The sequence below is a fragment of the Dioscorea cayenensis genome, chromosome 15 (assembly GCF_009730915.1).
Source record: "Dioscorea cayenensis subsp. rotundata cultivar TDr96_F1 chromosome 15, TDr96_F1_v2_PseudoChromosome.rev07_lg8_w22 25.fasta, whole genome shotgun sequence".
Lineage (NCBI taxonomy): Eukaryota > Viridiplantae > Streptophyta > Magnoliopsida > Dioscoreales > Dioscoreaceae > Dioscorea > Dioscorea cayenensis.
Window position 1 is genome coordinate 11415883 of NC_052485.1, and position 27660 is coordinate 11443542.

General features: G+C 34.4%; 1 protein-coding gene across 1 annotated transcript; it reads right to left on the minus strand.

Moving 5' to 3' along the window:
* Positions 1-10599: 10599 nt before the first annotated feature.
* LOC120277955 (tyrosine decarboxylase-like) lies at positions 10600-12397 on the minus strand. Its single transcript, XM_039284835.1, has one exon. It carries the CDS (start codon positions 12386-12388, stop codon positions 10859-10861), a length of 1530 nt encoding a protein of 509 aa, XP_039140769.1. The 5' UTR covers positions 12389-12397; the 3' UTR covers positions 10600-10858.
* Between the last annotated feature and the right edge of the window lie 15263 nt (positions 12398-27660).

Below are 27660 nucleotides of genomic sequence, written 5' to 3' on the forward strand. Positions count from 1 at the left end.
CTTGTAACGGTGCCAAAAACTTGATGAACTCTCCTCAAGTGCACGGATCGTTACCAGCAATAAAGTGGTACCCCACAAGGGGATAGGGTTGTCAAAACACAAGGACTGAACTTCTAGTACTAGTTGATCCTCTAATGTCTAGTCAAACTGAAAAGGTGATAAAGGAGTTAACTACTAACAAAACTAAAGAATGAAGGTGTGGAAGAATCAAGTAGACTAGGGTTAAGTTTTGATAACAAGAGAGCAATGCCCCTGGATGATTCCTATCTGCCCAAGATATTGACTTGAGTTAAATACCTACTAAGGTACATTCTAAGATCCTTATGGGTGCTCAAAAGCTCAGTTGCATCTATGACTATAAAATATGTTATGCTCTTCAAGTGTAACTACAGACTTCATAAGTGCCAAGTTATACAACTACACTAGGTAATCGCAACTACAGCAATTCAACCACGCTAAGTTTTACACAAGCATCTACGTAAATCAAGCACGTTAAGTTATACAACACATGATTTAACACAAGAAAGCAATAGAACTCCATAAGCATTAGAACTCAAGTAGTCAAAGTATAAGAGATAACATAGTTCGCAATCCTGGAGCACTGTGGAATGCTTAGCCCCTCATGAGTTCATACAAATGAGAGAAGAAGATAAACATAAGGAAGTGATTAACATCCCACAAGTGCATGGGGTCATCAAGTAATACCTCTTGCGTAAGCACGAGAGGGTTGTATTCCCTGGGCACAAGGAGCTACCCTTACTTCCTCTTTACTCGTTGTCTAACCGATCAACTCAAGTTTGGGAATTAACACTACTAATGAAATTAAAACTAAGTGAACAATAACTACACGGCAAGTGAGAGGATGAAAACTAAGGGATGAGGGTGGTCATGGATGTGGATCCCCCTGGGGTTACTAAGGGCTAGAAGAATGCTAGAGTTGCAAAAAAAGTGGTAGTTCAGGCCAAGAGAAATCCGAAAATAGATTACCCTGATGTTCACGGTGGTAACCCCTAATCCAATACAAGTATTGGCTTCATAATCTCTTCGGACAAAATCCTTTTATGATTACAATACACACAGGGAAATCTCAAATTATGGCCGATACTCAACCTAGGTCCAGCCCTAATGGTTGGAGGGGTATGAAGTACCCAATGCTCATGGCGTACTTATATATGAATCCCCATTAAGCAGTGTCTAGTACAAGGACATTGGTCATGCAACCAAGTACAACCTAGAAGTTGAAATACAGAGCTCTCATGCAAATCAACACAACAAAGATCACAAATCTTAAACCATGATGCAAACTATATGGATTAAATAACTCAAAGCTTTCATCAACACAAGTTCACCCAAAGGTCCACCAACATCCAGTGACCTTGGGATCTAGCCATCCATACAAGCAAATACACAAGGTAGGTTCATGGAAACAACTATAAAAAGTATAATAAAACTCCCTGAAAAGATGGAAGCAAGGAGAGGAGAAGGAGTGGTGAAGATGGCTTCCACGGACACCGCAATGGGGGCGGCTTCCCTCGTCATCACTAAAGTAATTCGTCTACAGTACTAGTCTCAAAATTTCTAGTGAAGCTCACGAGTTTCATGTGGGCGCACGGAGCCCGTAAGGTTTATAGCCGATTTCCTTCAGCCCCTGATTTCCTTGCTATAGTGCTTGCAATAGTATTTTGCTTCAAAAACGTGATTTTTTGTATTGATTTTTTCCCAATTGCATTCTCGAGCTCATTTTGGCTTTCCTAAGGCCCGTAACACAAATATAACCAATTTAGGCATAAAAAGGCCATTGATTCATTTAAAAATGTATGTAAGAACGTATAAAACCTATGTATAAATCATACATTTAGACTCTTATCAGAAAGAAAGACATCTACACTTCTCCCTTTCACAAGATCTCTTCAAATGTACTTCATGGACTCCATGGAATGGGTAAATCCACTTCTCTAGCATCTTTTACATGACCGAACTGCATGTGTGTACCGCAAGTGCACGGGTGTCGAAGTAATAAAATACCCAGTGAGATGGGTAGTTGAATCCATAGAGTACAGAAGTATTAGTAGTAACCACTTCTCAGTTATCTAGTTAAAATCAAGATTGTAATGGATGAACTTAATTGCAAGAATAAGAAAAAGAAATCATAAGCAAGCAAGGGAAAGTAGAAAACAAGGGAGATCTCAATCAATAAAGATGAGGTACCTGGGCGATGCTCTCCCTAGGATCTAGACATGAAGTGCAAGACTTACTAAATGTTTCTAAACCAAGTTAGATGAGTCAAGGTAATCCAAGAACAATCAATCCCTACCTCCATGCTACCGATACTAGTCCCCTAAAATGTCCCGGTGGAGAAATCGCTCAATCTCAACACCTCACACCCCATATGACTGCAATAGCCTCTAAGGATACACAGGAGTGCAAACAATTCCTAAAGATAGATCTAATCCTACTTCTAGGTGGAAGATCCCTAATCCCTTAAAAGGTCCTGGTGGAGAAATCTTAATCTCATGCCTCACACCAAATATGGTTGCATAACTCTTAGGGAATACGGAGATAGGAAGCACTCATCGGAAAGGAAAGGGAATGCTCCACTATCTCATGACTCACCCTCTCAATCCTCTTTAATCTTGGAGTTCTAACCCTAATGGAGACCTCTCTCTCACCAAGGAAACAAATCTTGCAACACCAATCAATTACAAAGATCAATATGACATGCAAGCAATGAGAAAACAAGATTAAAACTCAAATAAACTCGGAATTATTAGAAAACATAAAGTAAATTAATACAAAAGATAAGATCATAGGATTCACATGCCCAAATACCTACCAGGGTTTAGCCGTCCATGGAGCGAATTAGAAAGCAAAGAATAGTGCAAATAAAAGAAGAATTGTAAAACATAGAGGAAACACCCCCTCGAATTTGTGATGATGGCCTTGATGGGTTGCTCAACGTCTTGAAGGATCCTTATCTGAAGTAAGGTTGCCAAAGGCCCCTTAGATGCGATGACGGATGAAAGATCTATCAAAATTGGTGAAGAGCTCCCCCAAATTGGCCAAAGAGCTCCCCCCAAATGCTATAGTATTTTGATACAGTGCATTGCTATATTACTCTCTGCAAAACGCGTCTTACATACTCTTCTCTTGAGGTCACATGATCAGGCACACGTCCATGTGGTTGGTCATAAGACTTTTCTTCGTCAAGTCCTCATTTGGAAGATCTTGCATTTTTCACATAGAGTAAGGACATAGAGATGTGACTGCCTTTGTACCCTTCCAACTAGCAAATTGGCTTGAATCCTCTTGGAAGTTGGCACACACCTCCATGTACATGATCTCCTCTCGTGTCTTGATCTTTAGATTGCACATGAACTCCCAAAATGTGTCTTTATTACCTATCTTTGCTTCTTTTTCTTCCTTCAAGGCATTCACAACCTAATTGCACAAAAGAATACTAAATCCACTATATGAAACATAAACCATGGTAAAAATGATGCTCAAAGCATGTAAAACATATAGAGAAATATGTCTACTCAAGCACTTATCAGTCTCTAACTCACCCTTGGTCTCCTTAGCTCAATTGGTGACAACTGATTATCGTTCTTTTGAGAGCTCCCACCCTGGAGAAGAAGATTACCGACAAAAGATTCCAAGAAACCTTAAATCTGGGAGTTAAAAAGGAACTTTCAGTCTCAACACAGTCTTAGCACGGTCGTGCTTAGACCGTGCTTTTCTTGGAGCTTCTAAGTGAAAAGGGCTAAGTGTCGTCCAGAGATAATTACAGGGAGAGCACGATCGTGCTCCACCCATGCTCAGCTTAAGCACGCCCATGAAAAGAGCATACAGACCATGCTTCTCCTAAAAGCATAAGCCACTCCTATCCTATGGTAATCACTAGGAGATAGCTCCCTAGGAGATAGCTCCCTCGTGCTTCACCCGTGCTTCCACTGAAAAACAAGGGAGTCGCCATCTAGAGAGAGCCATGGGGAGATGGCATGTCCATGCTCAGCCCGTGCTTGCATTGGACACTTGGAGAAATTGTCTTCTTTGGTTGGTTTTGTCCCTAATTTCATTTTATGTGTGTTACGAGCCCTAAAAAGCTGCTTCAGAGACAAACATACCCAAAATAGCTTATTCATAAACAAATTGCACTAAAAGACAAGCTAAAGAATGCATTGGAGATATGCGAAATATGATATGAAATGCACTCATCAGTAAGTTGTTTTGAAGTTACATGGAAATTGGTAAATACCTTACCATAACTGTGGTAAAAATTTTTAGTCCTTTGTGCTGATGGGATATCTTAACTTATATAAGCAAGATAAATCTGAAATAAATAGGTTTTGTTGTAGTATGCACAAATTACCCTTTTTGTTTCATTTTGTGGTAACCACTATTTGAACTTATTTTTAATTCCCCAGTTTCCGCATACTATCGTGAATTGGTTAAAATCCCTAAACACCAACCTAAGCCTTAATCTTGGGTTATACAAGTCCCTCTCTTCATTAAACTCTATGAACCTAATCTAACCCTTACCATTTAATTCTGGATCTGAGAATAGGTCATCATAACTAGTATTAATTGATTCATTATCTTCTCTGACATCAAGATCTTCTGTTGAACCTGTAAATGGATTAACAAGTGGAACATTAGTTTGTCTACCACCTTTATTCTTCGCTCTTTACTCATTTATGACATGTTGATAGTCTTCATCACTAGAAGGGAGGGCATAATCAGAGTTAATGAACTCTTCTTCAGTTGTAGGTTCATTAACATTTTCAAGATGCATGGATGAGTCTACAACTTCAATATATGAAATCACTAAACTGGGCTGGTTTTCTAAAACATCTCCTATAAGCACACTATTGTTGTATACAACATCAATATCAATTTGTTGGTTCCTTTCCAAATCAACCTGCAAGTACTTCTCTAGTTTAACCACAAAACCCTAATATAATAAGAAAATTGTAGAAACACATGGCTAATATTCATGAAATAGTTTAGTGTAAACAAAACCATCAACTAAAGAAATTCACATCCTTATTTATTGAGGGGTTATTATTGACTAAGAAATTGTTAGGACAAAGCCATTCAAAAAATATAAATAAGTGTAAAAAGCAACAAAATATAAGGCATTTCAACATAATATCCTTTGGCATAAAGAATATATGAAAAGGTAATTTTATTCAACTTCATTAATGTGCAATGTTTCACAAGGAATTTAACTTACACTAATAATTTAACTTCATTGATGCTCACAATTAAACTTAGAAAGGAAGTTTAGCAATTTAGCAGTTATGTTATGGCCAAACGTACATTGTCCAATGTTTAAACAAATATAATGCATATTAAAGTGCTAACTAGCTCATAGACCCACCACAAAGCAAGTCCTTCAGTAATTCATTCCAGAAGGGATGAAGAAAAACATACGACCTTTATATTAATTCCAATGTATCTAGCCTCCAATACATCCCAAATAATCAATAACACTGTCTAAGAAGGCCATATTTGTGATATTTGGTCCTTCCTTGTGCTCTGACTCGAGATTTTGATCGAGTTTTCCTTTGTAGACACTTCAGTGGGGCTTACCGAGTTCTTTGGACCATAGAAATCTGGGCGAGTGCTGCTTTAGGCTTGTGTGGGCAAACGTCACTCGCACGCTTGGCTACACAACATAGCCAGCGAGCTATGTAGCTCGACCATGTGCTTGCAAGTGAGGCTACACGACATGCAGGTTACTAAGATTTTTCTGTGTCTTTAGGGGAAGACTCAAGGGTATTTTTGTAATTTTTGTACCCCTAATCCCTTTTATTCTCTTCTTACCTTCTTTTAAATCATTCCCTTGGTTTTCCCTTGAATAAGAAGATCCCCACCTTGAATCACCTCCATCATTTTCCTATGGTAGAAGCTCCATTCTCCATCTTTCCTTCTACTTAGGGCTTGGCAAGGTATGTGATCACATTCTTTTGGTTCTCTCCTTGCTTTCTTCCTTGTATTTTCATCTTTAGATGATAGATCTAGGGTTTTTGATTATGGATATGGAGGAGCATGGAAGTTTCTCCATTCTTAATTATTTGAGGGTGGTAGTTTAGTAAAAATTGTATCTTTTCCTTGTCTTCCAATCTTGATGAAACAATAAACTATTCTCGTTAGTGAAGTAGTGGTTACTCTAGCCCAGTCACTGTATTATTATTGTAGCATCGAGAAATCCTTCTTTTTTATCTTGTTTCCTTGGTTTATAATGGAGTTAATCTCCATGGGAATTCTTTGGCACCCTTTGGACTCAAGTAACTTAAGACTCTAATAGAGATGCGTTGCATATTGATTTAGGGTTTCTTTTATATATGCTTCTTCCTTTTTTTTCTTCTTACTCATCTTTCTTGATGGCGTGGTTCTTGTTGGGTGTGTGTGTGTGTGTGTGTGTGCGCGCGCGTGTGTGTTTCGTTTTAGGTAGTGAAAGCTCTGCAAGGAGCCAATAGAGGAGTAGCGCCATTGAGGAAACTTGTCTCCCATGTTTGTGAGCAGATTATGTTGTGTTGCATAATTCTCAGTAGGCCCAATATGTGATACCCTCTCCATGTGGTACGGAGAAATGCTGATTAGGTCTTGCACTGCAAATTCACAGGCACCACAAGAATTCTCAGTAGGCCAACATCAAGGAAATGAAGACCTTGACGATTCACGACTTAACCACTATCATGACTAGAGTCAAAGAAGTTTTCTAGGTCATTTTTCTTTGAGAGTGATGTTATATGGTGCACTCTCCACAAGTATACGGGTTGCAAGAAAGTAGTAAAGTGGTACCCCTCAAGGTGTAGGGTTGTCGAACCATAGGAACTAGAACTCATAGTACTCTATTATCCTCTTATCTCTAGTTAAACAAAGATTGGGTTGATTTTAAACAAGAGCAAAACAAAAACTGAAGAGAATGGAGGAAAGGAATGGGTGGACTAGGGCTGTATATTCGACAATAAGAGAGCAATGTCCCTGGGTGATCGCTATGAGTTTTAGTATGCTGAATTGTTTCTAATGCCTACCATGTACATCCTAAGTTTCAAGTGTGTGCTCAAAAGCAATGTTGCATCTATGGTTCTCAAATACACCAAGTTCTGCTAGGGTAACTGTGCAACTCAAACACTTCGAGTTTTGCAATCATAATAAGCAATCATAGCTATGGTCATCCATACACCAAGTTTTACCGAAAGCTTATGTGCAAATAAAACACATCAACTTATGCAACATAAGATTTAACACTAGAATCCAAAGAACTCCATAGACATTAAAAACAATTAATCAAAGCATTCAAAACATTGTAGTTCAACACCCCAGGGCACCGTGGATGGTTAGCCCCTCATGGATGACTACAACAAGGAAGAAACGATTAAAAAATCTAGAGAAAGAAGACACGATTCTCCTTTTCTAATAAAGATGATCTTCCTCGGTGCTAACCCCACTTCCCTTGTGCCTCCAACTTGCCCTTGATCTCCCTAAATGGTGTGGTGAAGCCTGATTTTTTATCTCATCCAAGTCCTCCTAGTGGAGAAAGAAGCCCCAAACAAAGATGATCCCAAAACCCCCGAGTCTGGAGTAAAATGGCAACTTTCTGGCTCGACACGGTCTTCGCATAGTCGTGCGATGACCGTGTCCTAAATGAGGATTTTGAGTGAATCGGGCCTGGAATATTCAAGGGGAAAGACACGATCGTATCTTGCCCGTGCCCTGCCTGTGCATGATCGTACAAAGAGCTCCCAGATCGTGCTACCCTTGTTTAGAAGAAACTGTCTTCAGGCTGAGATTTTTAGGAGAATGTGTACGGGGGGAAAACACACGCTCGTGCACTACCCGTGGTAGTCTTGAAACTTAGCAAAACATTGATTCTTCTGCTCAATCACTCCCCGAATTTACTCCAATTTGCTTCGAGACCCTAGTTTCCGCACATGAGGCAAATATACCTTAAATAGCACCTCAACTGGATAAAATTGTGCTAAAAGACAAGCAAATTAATGGAAAGAGGGCAAGTGAATATGATATGAAATGCACTCATCACTATATTTTTGCTTTTGCAAAACCATGACTTCTTAAATTGAATCCTTAAATTGTGAAACTCCTTTACACCTTTAAGCATATGTTTAATGATGAGTTTTTGTTGAATTACCAGTATGGTTTCATTTGAATACCATATCACACTAAAAGTTTCCCTTGTAAATATTAAAATTTATGTTCGGTTTCAGAATGCCGAAATGATCATAGTTTTGGGTTTTGGAACATGTATATATATATATATATATATATATATATATATATTCATGTGTTCATACTATTTATTATCATCGTAAAAGTTTATTTACTTGGATTTGATGATGTGGTTTTATGTCTCTTTACAATTATGCTAATTTACTCACTGAGTGACTTTAGTTACACACCCATTCATCATTTTTCCAACGTATAGCATTTAGTGGCAGCACGATAAGGCAAAGTTCTTGGAAATCACTTGTTTCTTCTCCCTTTAGTTCAAGTCTTCATGTATGTTTGTTGTTTCTGTATGGTTGCATTGTAAGGAGAAATGGATCCAATAGTGTTCCATGTCAATACTCATGAATTCTATATTTGTCTTTGGAAACCTTGGATATATCTCGTGGATTGTATCCCTCTTTGAACTTTATTTTTGTAATTATGAATTTTTTCTTCCCTTGTGCTCCTATCAAGTTCCATATTTTAAATGATACTTATTAAGTTGGGGTTCATTATTATCTTGTGTAAGTCCAGGGAATAAAAATGCCTTGTGGCAATTTCGAGGGTTGGGTGGTATTCATCTTTCCTTGGGTCACCACGGAGGTTGTTGCATACCGGTCTTGTCGGACGAGGAGTGACAATATTGCACTATTGAACTGCACAAACTTCGAAATGGATCATCTCTACTTTAAAAAATTATTCCTAAATAAGAAAAAAAATTCAACTAACAATTTGAACAATGACAAATTGAATAACACCCAAGCCCAACTAGATAATTTATATAAAACATTCTTTTTTCTTCTAACTATTTAGCAATAAGATAGTTGGGTGGGTCTTAAAGTAAATCCAATCTAAGCCGAGCTGAACCCAGCTAGATGTATACTCATGCGTACTCGCAAGAATATTGAATCCCATTAAAAAATAACCAATAGATTTAACAACCAGAAAGATGAGGATAGAGAAGATTACCCACAAAAGGTTTAAGCATTTTGTTTATCGTTGAACAACAATCGTGGAGGGTTTTAAACAGCAAATAGGTAGAACTAATAAAGGATTTGGTCCAGCATTAGGAAGATCATAATTAATCGAAGAGATCAGTGGGAAGAGTAAAAATCCTAGATCAAGTTTAAGGTTTTGAAGGGTTGAAAAATCGATCGGGTGGCTAAAGGACACAATTTGAGGAAGGATGGAAGGGAAGAGATGGTGATGAGAGGGCGAGATCAGAGAGGGGAATGGGAGAGATGTCTCTTTGTGCTCCTTCTTGGCGGCCGATAGGAGAGGAGCAGGGATCGGGCAGGGAAAGAGCCTATGGGATGGGCAAGAGGTGCAGGCGTGAGGGAAACCGGCTCTCACTATTGTGTGCCGGTCGTTAAGGTTGAAGGAGGATGGTGAGGGTTGCAGTTGGGATTTGGGAAAGGATTATGTTGAAAATATAATAATGATATGGCGATGATTGGTCAATTCTCTAAAAGTTGGAATACCCGTGCACATTATGTGTCACATGTGCAATATGACTCAATGTACACATCAATGCCACATGTGCTTGCTCCCTAAAAACAGGTTGTTTTAGTTTTACATGTAGCCAGAGCTAGGTTTTATGGGTTTTGTATTTAGGAAAAAAAACATTTTTGGCCATAGCTTTATAAAATTAAAACTTTTAACTTTTATATATGGTTATGAGTGTAATTTACCCAAAATATATGAAAAGTTTTTTAAGGCCTTTATATGCACAGGTCTGTCCATTTGACATTTCAATTTAATTATATAAATTGTATATATTCATTTTCTAAATATTTTCTTTATAAATTTTGGATTTTGAAAATTTATAACATAAATATATATTGAAAATCTATTCATGTGCTTAATTATTACATTTATACATTTAATAAATAAAATTAAAAAAATTAAAATATTTAAGTGAAGGGAACTGTTTTTTTTTTGAATTTATTGGTTGATATAATTTGTATTTGTTGAAGGGAATTAGAAGAAAAAAAACATCGAATTTTCAAATATTTATTTCAAAGGAAAAACTTTGTGAGGGCATATATCATACCTGTAAAAAAACATTATAGCCGGATTAGTATAAAATAAATATTTATCAAATATAATCAATACTTTCATTGTTTTGATATTAAAATATAATTATTTTAATTAATAACAGATTAAATAATACAAATTAATGCCATTATTTATTTCATTTGAATGACACTCCTCACTAAAATATTACTATTAAATAAGTTTGTGGATTGACCTGTGATCTAGTCCAATTTTTGTTATTGAAAGAATGAATCAAGCCCTTGAAATATTTTGATGCAACTTTGCCAACCTGACACTGTTTCCAGTCATGAATTAACTTCCTCAATTTCAATGATCTCTACCAAATTTCGTTCCAACAATCCATTAATATTCCCAAAACAATGTGACATTTCCCCAATAGTTAGACCTACCATTCCTCCGCATGGAGACATATATGTTAATATTACACTTTGCATTTCTGTTTGTGGATGAGCTACCAAATCATATAGTACTGAATATGCCTTCGACAATTTATTCAGAAAAATAAATCAAACAATTATGAACTGTTGAACTAAATCAAAAACAGCAAAAGCTGCTTATTACTTGATCAATCCAAGGCTGCAATTATAGCCTCAGCATGCTCTTGAACGACATTCCATGCAAACTTCACATGCTTCTCCTCTGTCAACGAAGCTCCAATGGCAAACCTTATTATATATACTTCTCCAACTATAGCATGGGTCATGTATATTTTTCCAGATGAGTTCACCATCTCGAGGAGTTTCTGGTTGAGCTCGTTTGTAATCTCCAGCACCCTCGCGGGTTCTTTACCATCAGATTTGGACGATGGCATGAGAAGCCGGAAACAAACCATAGCAAAGGTTCTCGGCAAGAAAATCTCAAACCTCTTGTCCATCTGTACCATGAATTCAAACTGCTTTGCCATTTTCACATGACTCCTAATGAAATTTCTCAAGTTAGCAACTCCATAGCTACGCAACACTAGCCACAGTTTCATGGCACGGAACCTTCGGCTGAGTGCAATCTGCCAGTCTTTATAGTCAATCACTTGCTTAGATTCAGTGGCCTTGTTTTTCAAATACTCCGGGTTGGTTGATAGTGAGTTCACTAGAGCTCCAGGTTCTTTGACCCAGAGACAACAACAGTCCAAGTTAGTGAAGAACCACTTGTGAGCATTGAAGCTGAAGGAGTTGGCTTTCTCCACTCCATCAATGAAATGGCGAAACTCCGGGCACACACACGCGCTTCCAGCGTATGCAGCGTCGACATGGACCCAAACTCCGAACTCGTTCGCAACTTCACAGAGGCCAGCGATTGGATCGACCGCAGTGGATGAGGTCGTCCCGACCGTCGCGCAGAGGTAGACAGGGACGAGCTCAGCAGCGATGTCGGCAATTAGTGCATCGCGGAGCGACGCAGGCGAGAGCCCAAACGCGTTGGAGGGAGAAGTTTCGATAGCTCGGAAGTTTCGTGGTTGGATGCCAACGATCTGTGCTGCTTTACGTAAGGCGCAGTGAGTTTGATCGGAGCCGTAGACAACCAAACGAGTGATTTGATCTCGGCCAATCTCATTCAAGATCTTGTCACGCGCGGCCGTAAGAGTGCAGAGAATCGCCTCGCAGGTGGTGCCTTGGAGCACACCGCCGCCGCCGCCAGAGTAAAGGAAAGATGGAGGGAGGTCGATCATTTTTCCAAGCCAGTCCATGACGATGGTCTCGAGCTCAGTGGCGGCCGGGGAGGACATCCAGTTGAAACCCACGATATTGAATCCAGTGCTAAGCATCTCACCGAGAAACCCGGCCATGCTGCCACTGGACGGGAAGTAGGCGTAGTAGTTGGGGCTCATCCAATGGGTGATCCCCGGCAAGATGTCATTCTGCACGTCTTGCAGTATGGTTTCAATGGGGTCGGGGTTGTTGGGTGCTGTGTCAGGGATGAGCTTCGAGAGATAACCAGGTTCAACCTGGCTTCGAACTGGATATTTGTCAACATTGTGGTAGTAATCAGCCAAGAAGTCGATAACCAAATGGCCCTGCCTGCGAAATTCTTCAGGGTCAAGAGGTTTTAGCTCGCAGGACGGGTTAGTTTCAAGGAGATGAGCTCGAAGACTGCCCATTGTTAGAGGCCTGAGAGTTTGAAGGCACTGAGAGGTTTGTGAAGAGATTGTAGGTTTATAGAGAGGAAAGCACTGGCATGTTCGGCAGGAAAGGGTGGGTTTGTTGGCTAGCCACTTTTATTTATTCATTATAATTTGAATATAGACGGCTGGAATTAGTTAGCTGGCCCGCGTTTTGTACTAGGTCGTCAGTGTTATTGTCTAGGAGGCATATGTCAACTAGTAGAGGGTTCCTTCTCTTTTTGAATGAGTTTTAGGTACATTTGTGATGGCGGCAACTCCGAAGAGTTCAACTTGGCTTCGGGAAGTAGTGAATAGAAAAATGAAAAGCAATTTGGAGGTTCACTCGTCCGTGCGGAATATATTGGTACATCATATTTAGAACTGATTGTGTAATGGCACCTAAATTTATAAAATAATTTTAGAGAAAATTATATTAATTGAAAAACATTTTTAACAAAAATTTTAATTTGCAAAATAGAATTTATATGTTTCAGAATATTTTAATTTCTCATTGTAAATTTAAAATCATTTTACATGCAGTAGATGATTTTAGGTAGAATATCATATTTAATTTTTCTAATATAGTCAATCAGTTCTTTTGGTTCCTCTAATATAATTTGTCCCTAGGACATCCCTATATTTTAACATTTGAAAAATGTAAGTCCCTCATAAGGATCTCCTAGAACAAATTATATTAGAGAAAAGGGCTTTTATTCCACAAAATGTTAAAATAAAGAGATTTCGTAAAGACAAATTATATTAAAGAGGCCAAAAGGGCATATTGACTATATTAGAGGGACTAAATAAGGTATTAAACCTTGATTTTATAAATAAAGCAAAAAACAAGCAAATTTTGGTTTACTTTTTTAAAATATAAAAATACATGTTTTTATAACTTATAAATTATATTTCATTCATTTTCCTGTAAAAAGCAACAATATAACTCCATGATATGTACAAAGAGAAATCAAAGAACAAATAAATATGAAAAAAAATCGTGTGCATTCAATAAAGTTAGTATGTTCACAAGGTAAGTTTCAATAGAGTAAGTATGCTCACATGGTAAATTTTTTTGATATATAACGAACTATAGTTATTTTTTATTTTGAGTATTTAATTTTAATTTGTATTATTTTGATAACTCGATCAGTTTTAATCTGTGTTTACCGGGAGAGTACCAATGGGATGCTGAGGAGAATTTGATGATATATATGGCTGATGTGTCTTTAATGACATATCATATCTGTCCGTCATATATGTTATCGAATTTTTCTCAGAATCCTCTTGGTACTCTTTTGGAAAATACAAATTAAAATTGAGTAACTTAAATAATACAAATTGAAGTTTGATATTCAAAATGAAAATGACCATAATATAGCATCCACTGAAAATATTTATCCTACGTTCACAAAATCTTTAAGAATCAGCACACTTTTCAAATTGACTCTTCTTAATTCCCACATAATAAACAGCACAGGATTTGGTACAATAAATACATTCTAAAAATAAGCAATAAAATTTTTTAATTAAGGTCTAATCCATAAATATCTATTTAGTGTATTTCATCACTGGTGACTACTCCCTGCTTCTCTTCTAGTCTATATTTGTTTTTTGTCCTTTTCTTTCTGTTTCAATTTTTTGTTTGTTCCTTGTGGAGTTTGCACTTTTTTTTTTATTTTAATAAATCAATGGTTTATTCACTTTATTTAAAAAAATATCAACTAAATGTCAACCCCTTATACAAGCTAAAATATAGTTATTTTTTTAAAATTTATTTTTAATCAAATGATTAAATATAGTTATCTTTTTTGTATATTTCCATTGTCAAGATTTAAGTCTCTATAAGTCACTACGGTGTTGAATTTTACCCTCATTTCATGTTTTTTGAACCAGGAAAAAGCAAGAAATTAGAAAAATGGAAAATGAGAATATTACCTATTTAATTTTAGACATAAGAAATTTATAATAAAATTCAAAGTCTTATCTACCGTCCTAAAGTCAATGAAATACTATAGGAGAGGAGCCTAGGATCATTTTAAACTATAATTTAATGGTTCCGTACTAGTGTACGGGCCATAATCCTCATACCTATCTCTAATTTCCCTAAAAATTTGGTATAATAAATCTAACTGATATCCTAAGTTTATGCTAGTTTGTAGATCTACCTCTAACATATACTGGCTATATTTAAAAAGATAAATATCCCTAATTTAATCATATATTTCTACCAGAGTCATTCATTGAGAAATCTTAGGATAAAATATGCGGAAACTATTGCTAGGATTAAACGTACTAAAATAAAAGATCTCAAAATAAATAGTAGAGAAATTAAAACTAACAATATCCTTACTAGTTCCATGGATTATTGCCGTAACGAAACCCAAGGGAACTTATAATAATAACTAAATTACTTACTAAAATATATGTAGTAGAAGCTGAAAGAAAGACTGAATGGAAGGCTGAATTTAAATCTAAAGATAACCTTACTAGTTCCATGAATTATTGCGTAACGAAACCCAAGAAAACTTATAATAATAGTATATAATTTATCTACTAAAATACATATAGTAGAAACTGAAGGAAAGACTGAAATAAAAACTAAATTTAAAAGAATTAAAGTAAAAACAGGAATAAAAACAACTTTTATGGCTACAACTATTTCAAAATGTTAAATTAACAAGAACTAAATTAAACTAAGGATTCATTTTAGAAAATTTCCGTACTCAGTACTCAGGAGAGTCTTAAAAGAACAATTTTCTTGCCACTTTCCCTCTTTTCTCTAGGTTCATACTATACCTCTGGTGTCATAACCTCATGTTACAAGATTTCAGCTTTTCACTTCTTGCCAAGATATTGGTTTTTCTCTGTAAAAACAAGTTAGATAATTTTATCAACATGCATCCTTTCAGGCATCATACCTACGCTACTCTTTTCCGCTCAAATGGCCCACTGCCGCAACGGGTACTTCTTCGCCGGTCCTTTAGCCTTCGGAATACATGAGATAAAACATATCATACCTGGTTAGACAGAATACTTCACCTCACAACTGGCAAGACTTACTTCGCCTATCACCCTTTACCGTGACAGTTTGATATCTTCACCAATCCAATGGTTAGAGGTGACCCATGGTTGCTCACCATCAACCTTTGGCAAGAAATTATTCTAATAGACCTCACTTTCCCTTTTGGGAGAGAGAACTTAAGTTAACATATATTCAATAACTATGCAACTAATAAAAAACTACTTCTACTTCTATTCTACTAAGAAAGAAACTAACTTAAGCAAAACTGCAAGCAGAGATTCAGAGAGTATTGTATGCAAAGGCTTTCTTCTCAAAACTCATTCTTACCTGCCAAAATCCTGATTTACAATCAAATTTACTAAATATTTTACTATTTTGAATTCCATTAATTAGATCAGATTTATTTGGGATATCATAAGCATCATTTATTGTATTATCATTTAACCTACGATAATCTATTACCATACTACTTTTACCTCTTACTTGGTCGCTATGCTTATTAACTATAAAAGATGGACTTCTATGCCTACTTCTGCTTCTCCTAATTACTCCTAATTTTAATAATTCATCAATATGCATTTCATAATCATCACTATTCTCATTAGTAGATTCTATCTTTTTATTTTGAATTCTAAATTCTGGATCTTTTAGTTCTAACTTGCATGTGATTTTATTTCTGTTCCAATATTTTCCTGGATTTTCTCCTATAATTTCTTCCTTTTCTAATTTACTTAACAAATCATCTATTTCTAAATTACTTGAGGAAATTAAATTGTAAAGATAACCTGGATCTACTACTTGTCCTAATGGTGGTTCTAGAGTTAATGAATCAAACAAACTACATTTACTAAATTCTTCTAAAGTTTCGCTAGTTATTTCATTATGACTTTTACAAGTATTACAACAACTATTTTTAGAAGTGCTCACATGTTTTTCGGGAAATTCAGAAATGGATGTTAACAAAGGAACTCCCAAGAAACTAATTCCTAATGAAGTAATCATACATCCATGGAAAAAATTAACTAAAATATTTAATCCTATAATAAATTTTGTTTTTCTAAGCTGGAAATCTCTTAAACTGATGTTACCTTTGAAATGCAAATAATTTGTAAGAATATTTTCATTTTTAAAGAAACTAATTTTACATGGTGCTAATTGTTTAGTGTATGTAAAAAGTTTTCCGTCCATTTGTTCTGCTTTATACTGTGTGTGAAGGTAGTAACTGTTTAATATAAGCCGGGGGTACTAGTTTTTCATCTAAAATTGTATTTGATTATCCTGTATCAATTAAACCATTAGGATACTCAAATACAATTTTAGATGAAAAACTAGTACTAGATGAAAAAACATGTAAATAGGAGATAAAAACATCCTGCAATACAACTATAGTACATGAAATTAGTAGATGAAATTGTACCCCCGGCTTAATAGGAGATAAAAACATCCTGCAATACAACATGTAAATATGACAATAGGAGATAAGCCATTTTCATCTATGACTTCTTCTACAATTTCATCTACTAATTTATTGTTTCCATCTGTCCTAATTATTACTTCTTCTATTTTTTCTTCCTCTACATATTTTATTTCTACATTTTTAGCTATTTTATTCCTAAATATCTCTCTCTCTCTAGCTCTATCAATACCTTCCCAAATAGCCCTATAAGTATCTTTTACCTCTTTACTAATTCCTGGATGGTTTAAAAGAATCGATCTATCTAGTTCCATGTTCTAATTTTTCTAGTCTCTCATTTAGATTTTTGATAACATTTTCTAAGTATAGAATTCGTAATTCCAAAGTTTCATATCTATTTATTCTATTGAATTCTGCAGAGGATGATTCAGGTGGTAATTGATTTTTATCTATCAAACTAAACTTAAAACTTTCTTTAAGGCAAAAATTACATCTATATCTTAATTTTAAGGAAGGATACAAATTACAAAAGTTACAAGGTTTATCACTACTACCACTATTTCTAATCCAATCGTGATTACAATCCCTACTCATCTAAAAGGATAAAATCTTCGAAATTGACAAAATCTAAAGCATCTAATTCTGCTTCAGTAAGTAAAAATTCTAAAGGATCTAAAGAAGATTCAGGTATGTCTAAGATAGGTGTCTCTAAAGGTTTTTCTAAATTCTTTTTGTATTTTCGAATGCAATTCATATATCATTTAATCTTTCTAAAACTAGTCTTTGAAAAATCCTAATTTGTGAATGGCCTTTAATAATACTTCTTAATTTTGCAAAAATAAATTCTAAAACCTTAATTTCTACCATTATCTATTGCGGATTACTTTTATCAATTTTATGATACTTTCCTCTATGATAAGCTGGGGCTTTCTTTCTCATTCTAAATATGCTAGCATTGATTCTATTTGGTCTAATTGATCTAAATAACTATTCTACCAGTCCCTGTATTTTCGATTTGATTCTAGAATTTCCCCTACAAATTCATTATCTTTTAGATCACTATCTACTTCCTCGACTTCACTAGGGTCTAAATAACTAATTATGCTATAAATACTTTCCGAATAACTAACATACTCATCTACATGTAATAGATCTTCATTTACACAACCTATCAAAATAGATTCTTTATTATGATAATTTTTTCGCTTGGTACAATCTCTAACTAAGTAATTAGTACTACCACATGTAAAACAACTAAGTTTATTTTTATATTCCCTGCTTTTATCAAATTTTTGGGCATGTTTATCTTTATTTAAATAAGGCTTTCGAGAACTACTTCTCCTAAGATGATTCTTCTTTTTAGGTCTAAAGCTACCCTTACTAAATCTCTTTTTTGGTTTATCTACTTTATCATATCTTTGAGGTGTATAAATGTTACGATAAAAACTATATTCTTCTTTACCTTTGAATTGTTTAGCTACTTGAATTTCTGTGAATTTCTCAACTAACTGTTCTACAACAAATTTAATCCTAGTCGAAACATTATCTAATTGTGGTAAAATTTGCAGTTCTTTATACTTCTTGTGAATTAAAGTTCCTAAAGGATCTGGTAATTTCATAAATAACTTATCTCCTATTGTCATATCATAAAAACATCCTGCAATACAACTATAGTACATGAAATCTAATAAAAAAGGCTTAATGTAAGACCAATTTTTAATTTGGATCTGTTCTAATTTCCTAATTGCTTCTACTTGTTGTTTTCCATAATTTGCATTGGGTGAATCTCCTAATAGTAATAACCTAATTTTATTAACAAAATTATAAGGATTATCGCCTAATTCTTTGTCTCTAGCAAAATCTTAAGGAAAATTTACTTTATAAGATTCCCATACTGCTCTAGCTATTTCTCCTAAGAATTTTTTCTAAATAACTATACATTTCTAATGGCGTTTTAGTATAGTCTAATTCATCATATTTTCTACAGACCATTTGGCCCCATATTTCTATAATTGTTGTCCATTTCTGAGGATTGTGTGCTGTTAAATTGAGTAATCTACCGTCATCAATTAATAACTTCTTATCTATTGTTTCTAATTCTAATCTCTTACCTCTAGGTCTGTTTCTATCACTAACATCATTTTCTTTGTTGTAACTATTGTATGGAATTCTACTTGGCTGTCCACTAGGTGCTGAGATTGAAGTTCTATACAAAGGTGAACTACTGCTACTTCCTACAGGTTGGGCTATTGTCGGATTATTATTACTTCCTACTTCTGATTCCATAAATTCAAATGGTGTTATTGTATTTTCTAAATCTAGGTCTCTTGGAAAATCATCAGTTGTATGTAATTCAAAAATTTCTGGGCCATAAATAACAACTAGTTCTTTATTAGCATTTGATTCTAATCTATCTGTTACTAAAATATGTCCTCTTTCTATCATTTCTATTTCTAATCTTAAAACTTCATCTTCTGTTAATTCTATACCTCGACCTATGATTACAGTTTTCTCTGGGAGTCTAGTCATTAATACTTTCAAATTCTTCTTCTAAACTAGAAATCAAAGGTCTATCATCTACTGGGATTTCTTTATAATTGCCAAATCTAATACTGTAATTATTATTTTTATCTTTATAAATTAATGAAGTTTTGGGAATAACGGTTTTTTGTTCTAATCCTTTACTAAGATTCCATTCTAACCCATTAAATTCAGAAGAATCCGTTATCATTGGTTTTATCATTCTAACACCTTTACTGCTAATTGCACTGACTATGCCACTAACATCTAATTTATATCTAGTAGTACTTGTATCTGTTAGCTTTCCTATAAACCCTACATTTATTAAGAAATTACTATGCTTAACTAAGTTGTCATATCCTCTAGCTTGGATTCTTATTTCTATTAAATTTAAATCTCTTACACTAATTAAAAAATCTGGACTACAATAAAACAATCCTGAATTACAACTCATGTCTACTTTAACAGCTGCTATTAATGCATTCCTAGCGTCAGACTTCCATCCCTTATCCATTAATGTTATTAAAACTATCACTGGAATTTCTTTCCGAACTAATCCTCTAATACCTATGACAATTAAACCTAAATGAACTAATCTCTTACCTGATTCCTTAATTTTTCTAATGCTTTCTAAACTTACTAAAGGAATTCTAACTTCATTGGTGGTCACTAAAATTTCTTCTTCTCTATTTATCCTAAGTAACTGAGAATTAAAACTAAGATTACCTGTTTTATATAATATTTTTGGATTTAAAAGTTCAATATGGTGATTATGATAAATTTCTAAATCTTTTTCTACATCTACAACTTCTTCTAAGGTTACATTCAATTTACTTTTATTTTTTAAAATTCTGCTTAAAAATGAAGGCTTGGTTATAGAACTATCTTCTTTTGTTATATTCCTAGATGTACTTGCTAAAGTTACACTATTTCCACTAAAAGGGATAATATTCATCTTCTACCAAATAAAATACTTCCATTTTCTTAATAGAGCTATGGCTATCTTCTAATTTTAAATTATTAATTTGAATAATTAAATAATCTATTTTTGCATTATTTCCATTCTCTTCTTCCATAAGCTTAAGCCTATGTTCTAATTGTTCTATTTTATCAATTACTTGAACTAGTAAACTTATCATAGTATTGTTTTGCTTAATTAACTCTTGATCTGCTACTCCTAATGTTAAATAATCACTATACCCTTTACTACCTGTTGCCTGCCATTTTTTAGTTTCTTCTAATGCTTTATAATAAGAATTAATGCCACTACTCATTATGTTAAAACTAAATGCTTCAGTTCATCTATCATTTTTCTAATCTCATTATATTTAATATGTCATTTCCTAATATCATCCAGTAAAACTAAGATATTCTGAGAATTATTTTGCCCTAGTTTTCCTATAATCTCATTATTTTGTTGTTTGATATAATCTATGTTATTTACTAATTCTTCGAAAATTATATTCCTAGAAACTATACTACTATGAATATGAGTATTTATCCTATGCATCTGTCCATCGAATTTTTCTAAACTTATTCCTAAGGAAATCAACATATCAACAATATTATTTAATTGAGGATTTTCACTATGAACTATATGATCAAATTTTCTATCAAAGTAACAGCTTAAACTAAATTCCTTAACTGTAGTAATTTTCTTTTTATAATCTCTAGGTAAGGCCAAGTCTCTGTAATCTATATCGTATTCCATTAAGTATAACATGCTTCAATTCTCCTAAATTTATTTATTAACCTATGTTTCCAAGAAAGTAAAGTTCTAAGATTACTCTGGTATGTTTCTGGATCATCATCTTTCCACTTAACATGAACTATATGAATTATAATATTATTATTAACTATTTCTACTTTACGTTGTTCTACGAGACTTTCTGATCTTAATTCTAATTCTAATTTAACCCTTAAATATCTTTCTACTTCTAATAACCAAATCGCCTTCCTACCTTTAATCTGATCCTCTATTCTTATGGTTTCACCTATGTATTTTCTAAGAGGTCTTAAAAATAAATTTACTGTTTCTATTGTACTTTCTAAAAGGAATAACATTTTAGCCAAAACAAACACTAATATCATTATATTCAGAAACTAAGTTTTCTCTCATCATACCTAATGTTTCCATTCGAGTATTATGCTCTTCAGGAAAATAAAGTTTTTGTTTAACCCATTTAATATGTCTAGTAATATTACCTTTCTTATCTGTTGTATGTTTAATTACTGGGGTAGTCTCTTCAGATTCAGTTAAATATCTAAATTTAAGTTCTAAATAATCTTATACTGTTAACAACCAAGCAGCAAACTGATATCTAATCTGATCTTCAATTTTAACGTTATCCCTCTAAATATTTTCTAACCAATTTTAAATAAGGCTCTATAAACCTATGAGGATTACTATCAACGATGTCTAAGAGAAATAACATGACTACAGGCTCTGATACCAATTTTAGACATAAGAAATATTACCTATTTAAAGCCAAAAATTATGCCTAAACATTTTTAAAATGAACCCTGAATTAGGCCTTGGAGATCATTTCATCACTGATAAACAATGTGAAAACCTTTTACTCATTGAACTACTGAAGATATATAATGCACACCATCCTCCACATGTTGCCATCAAAACTTGGCTAAGTCATTCATAAATTTGTGACATTTTAAGAGTACAGATTTCACTAGTGCTTCTAATAGACGGAGGATTGATTTTAAAACAGAACTCGGTCATTAGTTCTCAATCAGAGTAACACCATTCATGAACTTATCTTTCAGGGGCCGCTTGATTCACAGTAATGATATATTATTACTGTAATCTTGAACTTATCTTTCAGGGGCCTTTTGACTCGCATTAATGATATATTACCACAGCAATAAGATGACTATGGTAATAAGATCGGAAATGTTATATGTCCAGAAATGTTGTGGTAATTTGAGATTACAATGCTTGATTGAGAATTTATATTACTCGTAATCTTTCATTACTATGTTTGGTTAGTCATGGTAATCACCTACGTAATATGTTAAATTTACCAAAATAACACTACATATAAAATTTTAAAAATTTTTATTTAAAGTATTTAGATAAATAAATAATTCAAATTATAATATCATAAATTATATTTTTTTCACAATTTTTAAAAATACCTTTGTATTTACCAAAATATTCCTACATATAAAATTTTTTAAAAATTAACTTAAAGTACATATATAAATAAATAAATTATTAAATTATAATATCAAAAATTATTTTTTCACATTTTTTTTAAATACCTTTATATTACCAAAATAACCCTACATATAAAATTTTGAAAATTTTAAATTAAAGTATTTAGATAAATACATAATTAAAATATAAAATCAAAAATTTATTTTTTTGCAAAATTTTTTAAAATACCTTTGTATTTACCGAAATACCCCTACATATAAAATTTTGAAAAACTTAATTTAAAATATTTAGATAAAGAAATAATTAAATTATAATATAAAAAATAATGAGGGAAAATAAAAACTAGAGTTTTGATAATGAGTATAATAAGAAATTAGATTAAATGAGCGGGAGTATAATTGGAAAAAAGAAACATTGCACATTACCACCAACATGGTAATTTGAATGGACACATACTTTGGTGGTAATCAGATTACAACCTTATTTGGTAATATTTCACTATTGGTAATCTCACATTACCATCAACATCACCACTGCTACAGTAACTAAACATGGTGATCTAAACACATTAAAACCAAATTCAAGGTAATGTTTTCATATTACCGCGAACCAAACACAGCCTCAGAGTTTTCATTTGAGCCCTTCTATCTAATCATGTTCTTAACATTAGAGACCTAAAAGCAAGTCAGGATATCTCTTTACAACATACTTTGTCAAAGATCACTTGCCTCATGTTATCACTATTCTTATGAGCTAACTAATGTAGGATAAATGATTTTTTAGTCGGTATAATTTTTAAAAGGATTGATTAGTTTAGTCCTCTAATCAGATAAAAGATCTATAAGCTTTTTTTCAACAAAATACATTCAAGTCTCTGCAAGTTATTATCTAGCTTGAAATACAAGTTTTTACCTCTTGTCTTTTTCCTCTTTTCCCCAACCATTAAAGCCCTTTTCTTTTTTCCTTATGAAAGGCCACCGTCTTCTCAAAGTTGATTGATTTTGTTAAATGGTGAACCAAAACTTGCTTTTTTGAACATAGTGAAAGTTGAAAAATAAAGAAAAAGAATAGACCCAGCCAACTAGCTGTACTCAAATTCGGTGGAATGATATTCAAAAGAATTAGGATCCTACTCCACTCCTTTTTTGGGTGATTATGAAGAACACGAATAGTGTTGTCATCATCATCACAACAATCATCGATCATCAGTCAATTTCTTCTAATATGCTTATATACATAAATAAATTCTACAAGAATATCAAAAATCGTGAGTACATATCTCTCTTTCTATACCCAAGACCCAAGTACTCCAGCCGTACTTCTCTAACTTTGGAGTTGGTTCTTGTGATAGCTTCTTACTTACTAGTCTTCCAATTATCTTTATACTACCTGAATTTGTTATTTTTTAAGTAAAATATGGTGAAGCTTTGGACTATGAAAGTGACACACCCTTGCGTGTGTGTACAACAAGTGCAAGGGTGTCAAAGTAATAAAATACCCAAAGGGTGGGTAGTCAAATCTACAAGGAATAGATTTTAGAAACAAATAATCTTGCAAAATAGCCAAAGTGGAAATTATTTTGTGAACATAATCAATATGTTATCAAAATATAAAGACAAGAAAAGAACAAAGGCAAATGGGTCAAGAGGAGGAAACAATCAATGAGAAAGTGAGGTACTCGGAAAATGCTCCCTTAGGACTCTAGCAACAAGTGCATGACTAAGACTACGCTTCCCTAATTGATATTCAATGATTCATGGAAATCTAAAAGCACAAGGTCCCATATCTAAGGTCAACCATGACTAGTCCCCTATGAGATCTCGATGGATAGAAGACTCTTGACCTCCCACACCACGTATGACTGGTTCAAGCTCTAGGGATTCCAAGTGGACTATTCACAAATCTAGATCAAACCCTTTGGTCTAGGTCAAAGATCTCTAATCACAACTAAGCCCCGGTAGAGAGGAAACTCTTAGAGCATAACTCTATATGAAATTGCTAAGAACTCTTGGAATATAGAGATAGGATAAATCACATCGAAGGGGAAAGGCAATGTTCTGCTACATCTCGACTCACCCTATAAACCATCTTTAACCTTGGTAAATCTAATCCTAATAGTGGTGGTCACTTATCAAAAGGATGATTAAAAGAGATTCTCAACCCTAGTGTCACTGTAAAAGAAAATCAAACAATAAGTACACAAGATAAAACTCAAATAAACATTTAATTAAAGGAAACGTAATAGAAGTCATTGAAACGAATACATTCTAGGAGTTACATGTCCAAGTACCCACTAGGGGTTTAGGCCTCCATAGAGTAATACAAAATCAAAGATAAAAGCAACTAAAAGTACAAACAATCCATAAAGATAACTCCCTTTTGTTCCAAGATGATGGTCTCCAAGAGTCGGTCCTCCATCCCAAAGGCTCCCCTGTCAAGCCTAGAAGTGCTCCCAAACCTCACAAAAACCTTCTCCAAACCCTAGCCGAACTCTCCTCAAAATATAGGAAAAAGATCCCCGAAAAAACATTTGAAGCAACTATTTAAACTCACTAATCAGTTATCTACACGGCCGTGTGGAAAATCCACACCCTTATGTGGATTTCCAGCTCCACTAAAAACTGCTCAAATTGAATCCAAATTTCACTCTTTTTTCTTCTAAGGCCACCCAGATGGACACAGATTCTCGTGGTAGGTCATAGGGTATTTCTTGATGTATAAAAGACCACTTGGATACCTTTTGAAATCTTCAAACAACCCGGAACATGAGTGCGTGACTGCCTTTGAGCCCTTCTAACTCACTGATTAACTTGAACTCTTTAGAAGTTGGTACACACTGATTGAACTTGTCTGCAAGTGCACGGAGTCATCAAGTAATACCTCTCATGCAAGCACGAGAGGGTCGTATTCCCTAGGCCCAAGTATCTACCCTTACTTCCTCTTCGCATATTGTCTAGCCTACAAATTCGAAGGGATGTTCTAAACTATTAATTAAAAAGCGAAGAACTAAAGGTGGAATCTGGGACAAGGCAAAGGTATAGAATCATGGGGATGAAATGGCCACGGATTTGGATTCCTTTTGGGCTACTAAGGTGAAAAGGATGCTAAGAACGTCAAGCAATTGAGGGTTTGGACCAAGAGACTTTCTAAAATAGAACAACCCGATGGTCACAGTAATTGACCCCTAATCTGGTACAAGTATTGTCACAGAAATTCTTCCCATCAAATCCTCCTACGATTGCATTAACAACAAGAAAATCTCTAATTAGGGACATAACGCAACTAGGTCCAACCCTAATATTGGAGAGGTACAAACTACCCGATGGTCATGGTGTATTTGTACATAAATCCCTTCCAAACTTGGTGTGTCTAGTACAAGGGTGATGGTCACACTACCAAGTGCAACCTAGAAGTTAATTTTGTTATTGTAAGCCATATGCCCAATACATTGTATGAACTCTTATTATTTGGATAAATATTATGAGGCATTGTTTTGTCTATTTCTGTGCATAGTTAATAAGATAAATATCGTTGAATATTGGTTCTGCTTAAGTTATCAAATGTGTGATTTGGATAGTAAAACCTTGAAGCATAAAGTAGAACAATATTCTAAATGTCCCTAGTCGATTATTTTCATGGGAATGAAAATAAATTAAGACTAGTATGTCTTTCGTGAGATAGCCTTGCTTTACGGGTCATAGGATATGGGATATCAATCAAAGGACATAGATACATGTTAGTGAACAATGTACCTGGATCGATCCGCTCTTGAGAACACTACATGGTTGTAAATTCATAAGTGTTTTTCTCAAAAAATTCTTGTACTCAAATCCTTCGACCTGAAATCACTATGAATCTCGGATGAATCCTTACATGCTATAACTTACACCTAACGTCATTCGTAACTGAGTGGCAAGTACGGGTATGTTTGGGCATATCACGGTTCATGCTGAGAGACATGAGTGAAGTGAAGGGATTGTCCCTCTCTATAGAGAGAGTGAATAACACCGGCCACTTGATTAGTGAGATTGAGTAGTGTGTGGCCACGCTCATGGGAAATAATAAGATTTATCAATTACTTGAACTAGTCAGTTCACTAAGGGATCAAAAAATTAATTAGCATTAAAATAAGGGTGACTCGCTCCATGCCTTATGGTAATTAAGATATTCAGTGGTAAAGAATTGTATGAGGTTGCAATAAGTTCTGTTAATTGTTGAAATTGACCTTCATTTAATATTGGGTAATCGTATTATCTTGCTAGAGAATATTTGAGGGTTAAAATTATTTAAGCTCATTGCCAATGTTAAATTGACCTACAGGATCGTACCCTAAGAATGCCGAGTTCAAGGTTTAGTATTTGTTACTTATTGGACCACCTATTTAGGGTTTTGGTGAAAAACTTAAATTAGGTGGAGTAAATAGCTTATTCGGGTTGGGTCTTATTAAGTATTGATCCAATCTAATCGATTTGGTTAATTAAAATGGTTTAATTAATCAAGTAAAAAGAGATTCTTATTTAGATTAGGAGTAAAGGTTTTTTTTTGGTAAATTAAGGTTTTGGGTTTCAAATATATATAGATGGTCTAACCCTAATATGAGAACTAAGAAATAAGAGAGAGAAAAAAAAAAACAGATTGAGTGATTGAGAGATTGTCTCTTAAGAAACCCTAGCCGTCACCCACTCTTCTCCCTTGGTTGCCACCATAGGATCCTGCAGCCGGAACACTCTGCCGCCGTGCCTACAGCTCCTTTCCTCTTGAATCTTGGGTGCTTGCTATTTGAACCAAGAAACAAGTGTTGTTTCTTGAGGTACTAGCATACCTATTTGATTCCTAGAGGTGTTTGTGTGTACGTGATAGTAGAGGGGAGTCGCGATTTGCATTCCCTTTTGATTTTGGAAAAACAAGGGTGTGTTCAGAATCATCATCAAAAGAAAGTTATAACTTTTCATCATCTATATTATTAGAATTTAATCATAGTTCTGGCATGCGTTAGGGTTTTATCATGTTTACTTGCCGTTAAAAATTTTGTTATCCTCTGCGTTTTGGCATGTGTTTTTCGCATGATAATTCCCTTGTTAGAGTGATAAGATCTCAAAAGTGGTACCAGAGACAGGTTTTGTATGCCTATAGGATTG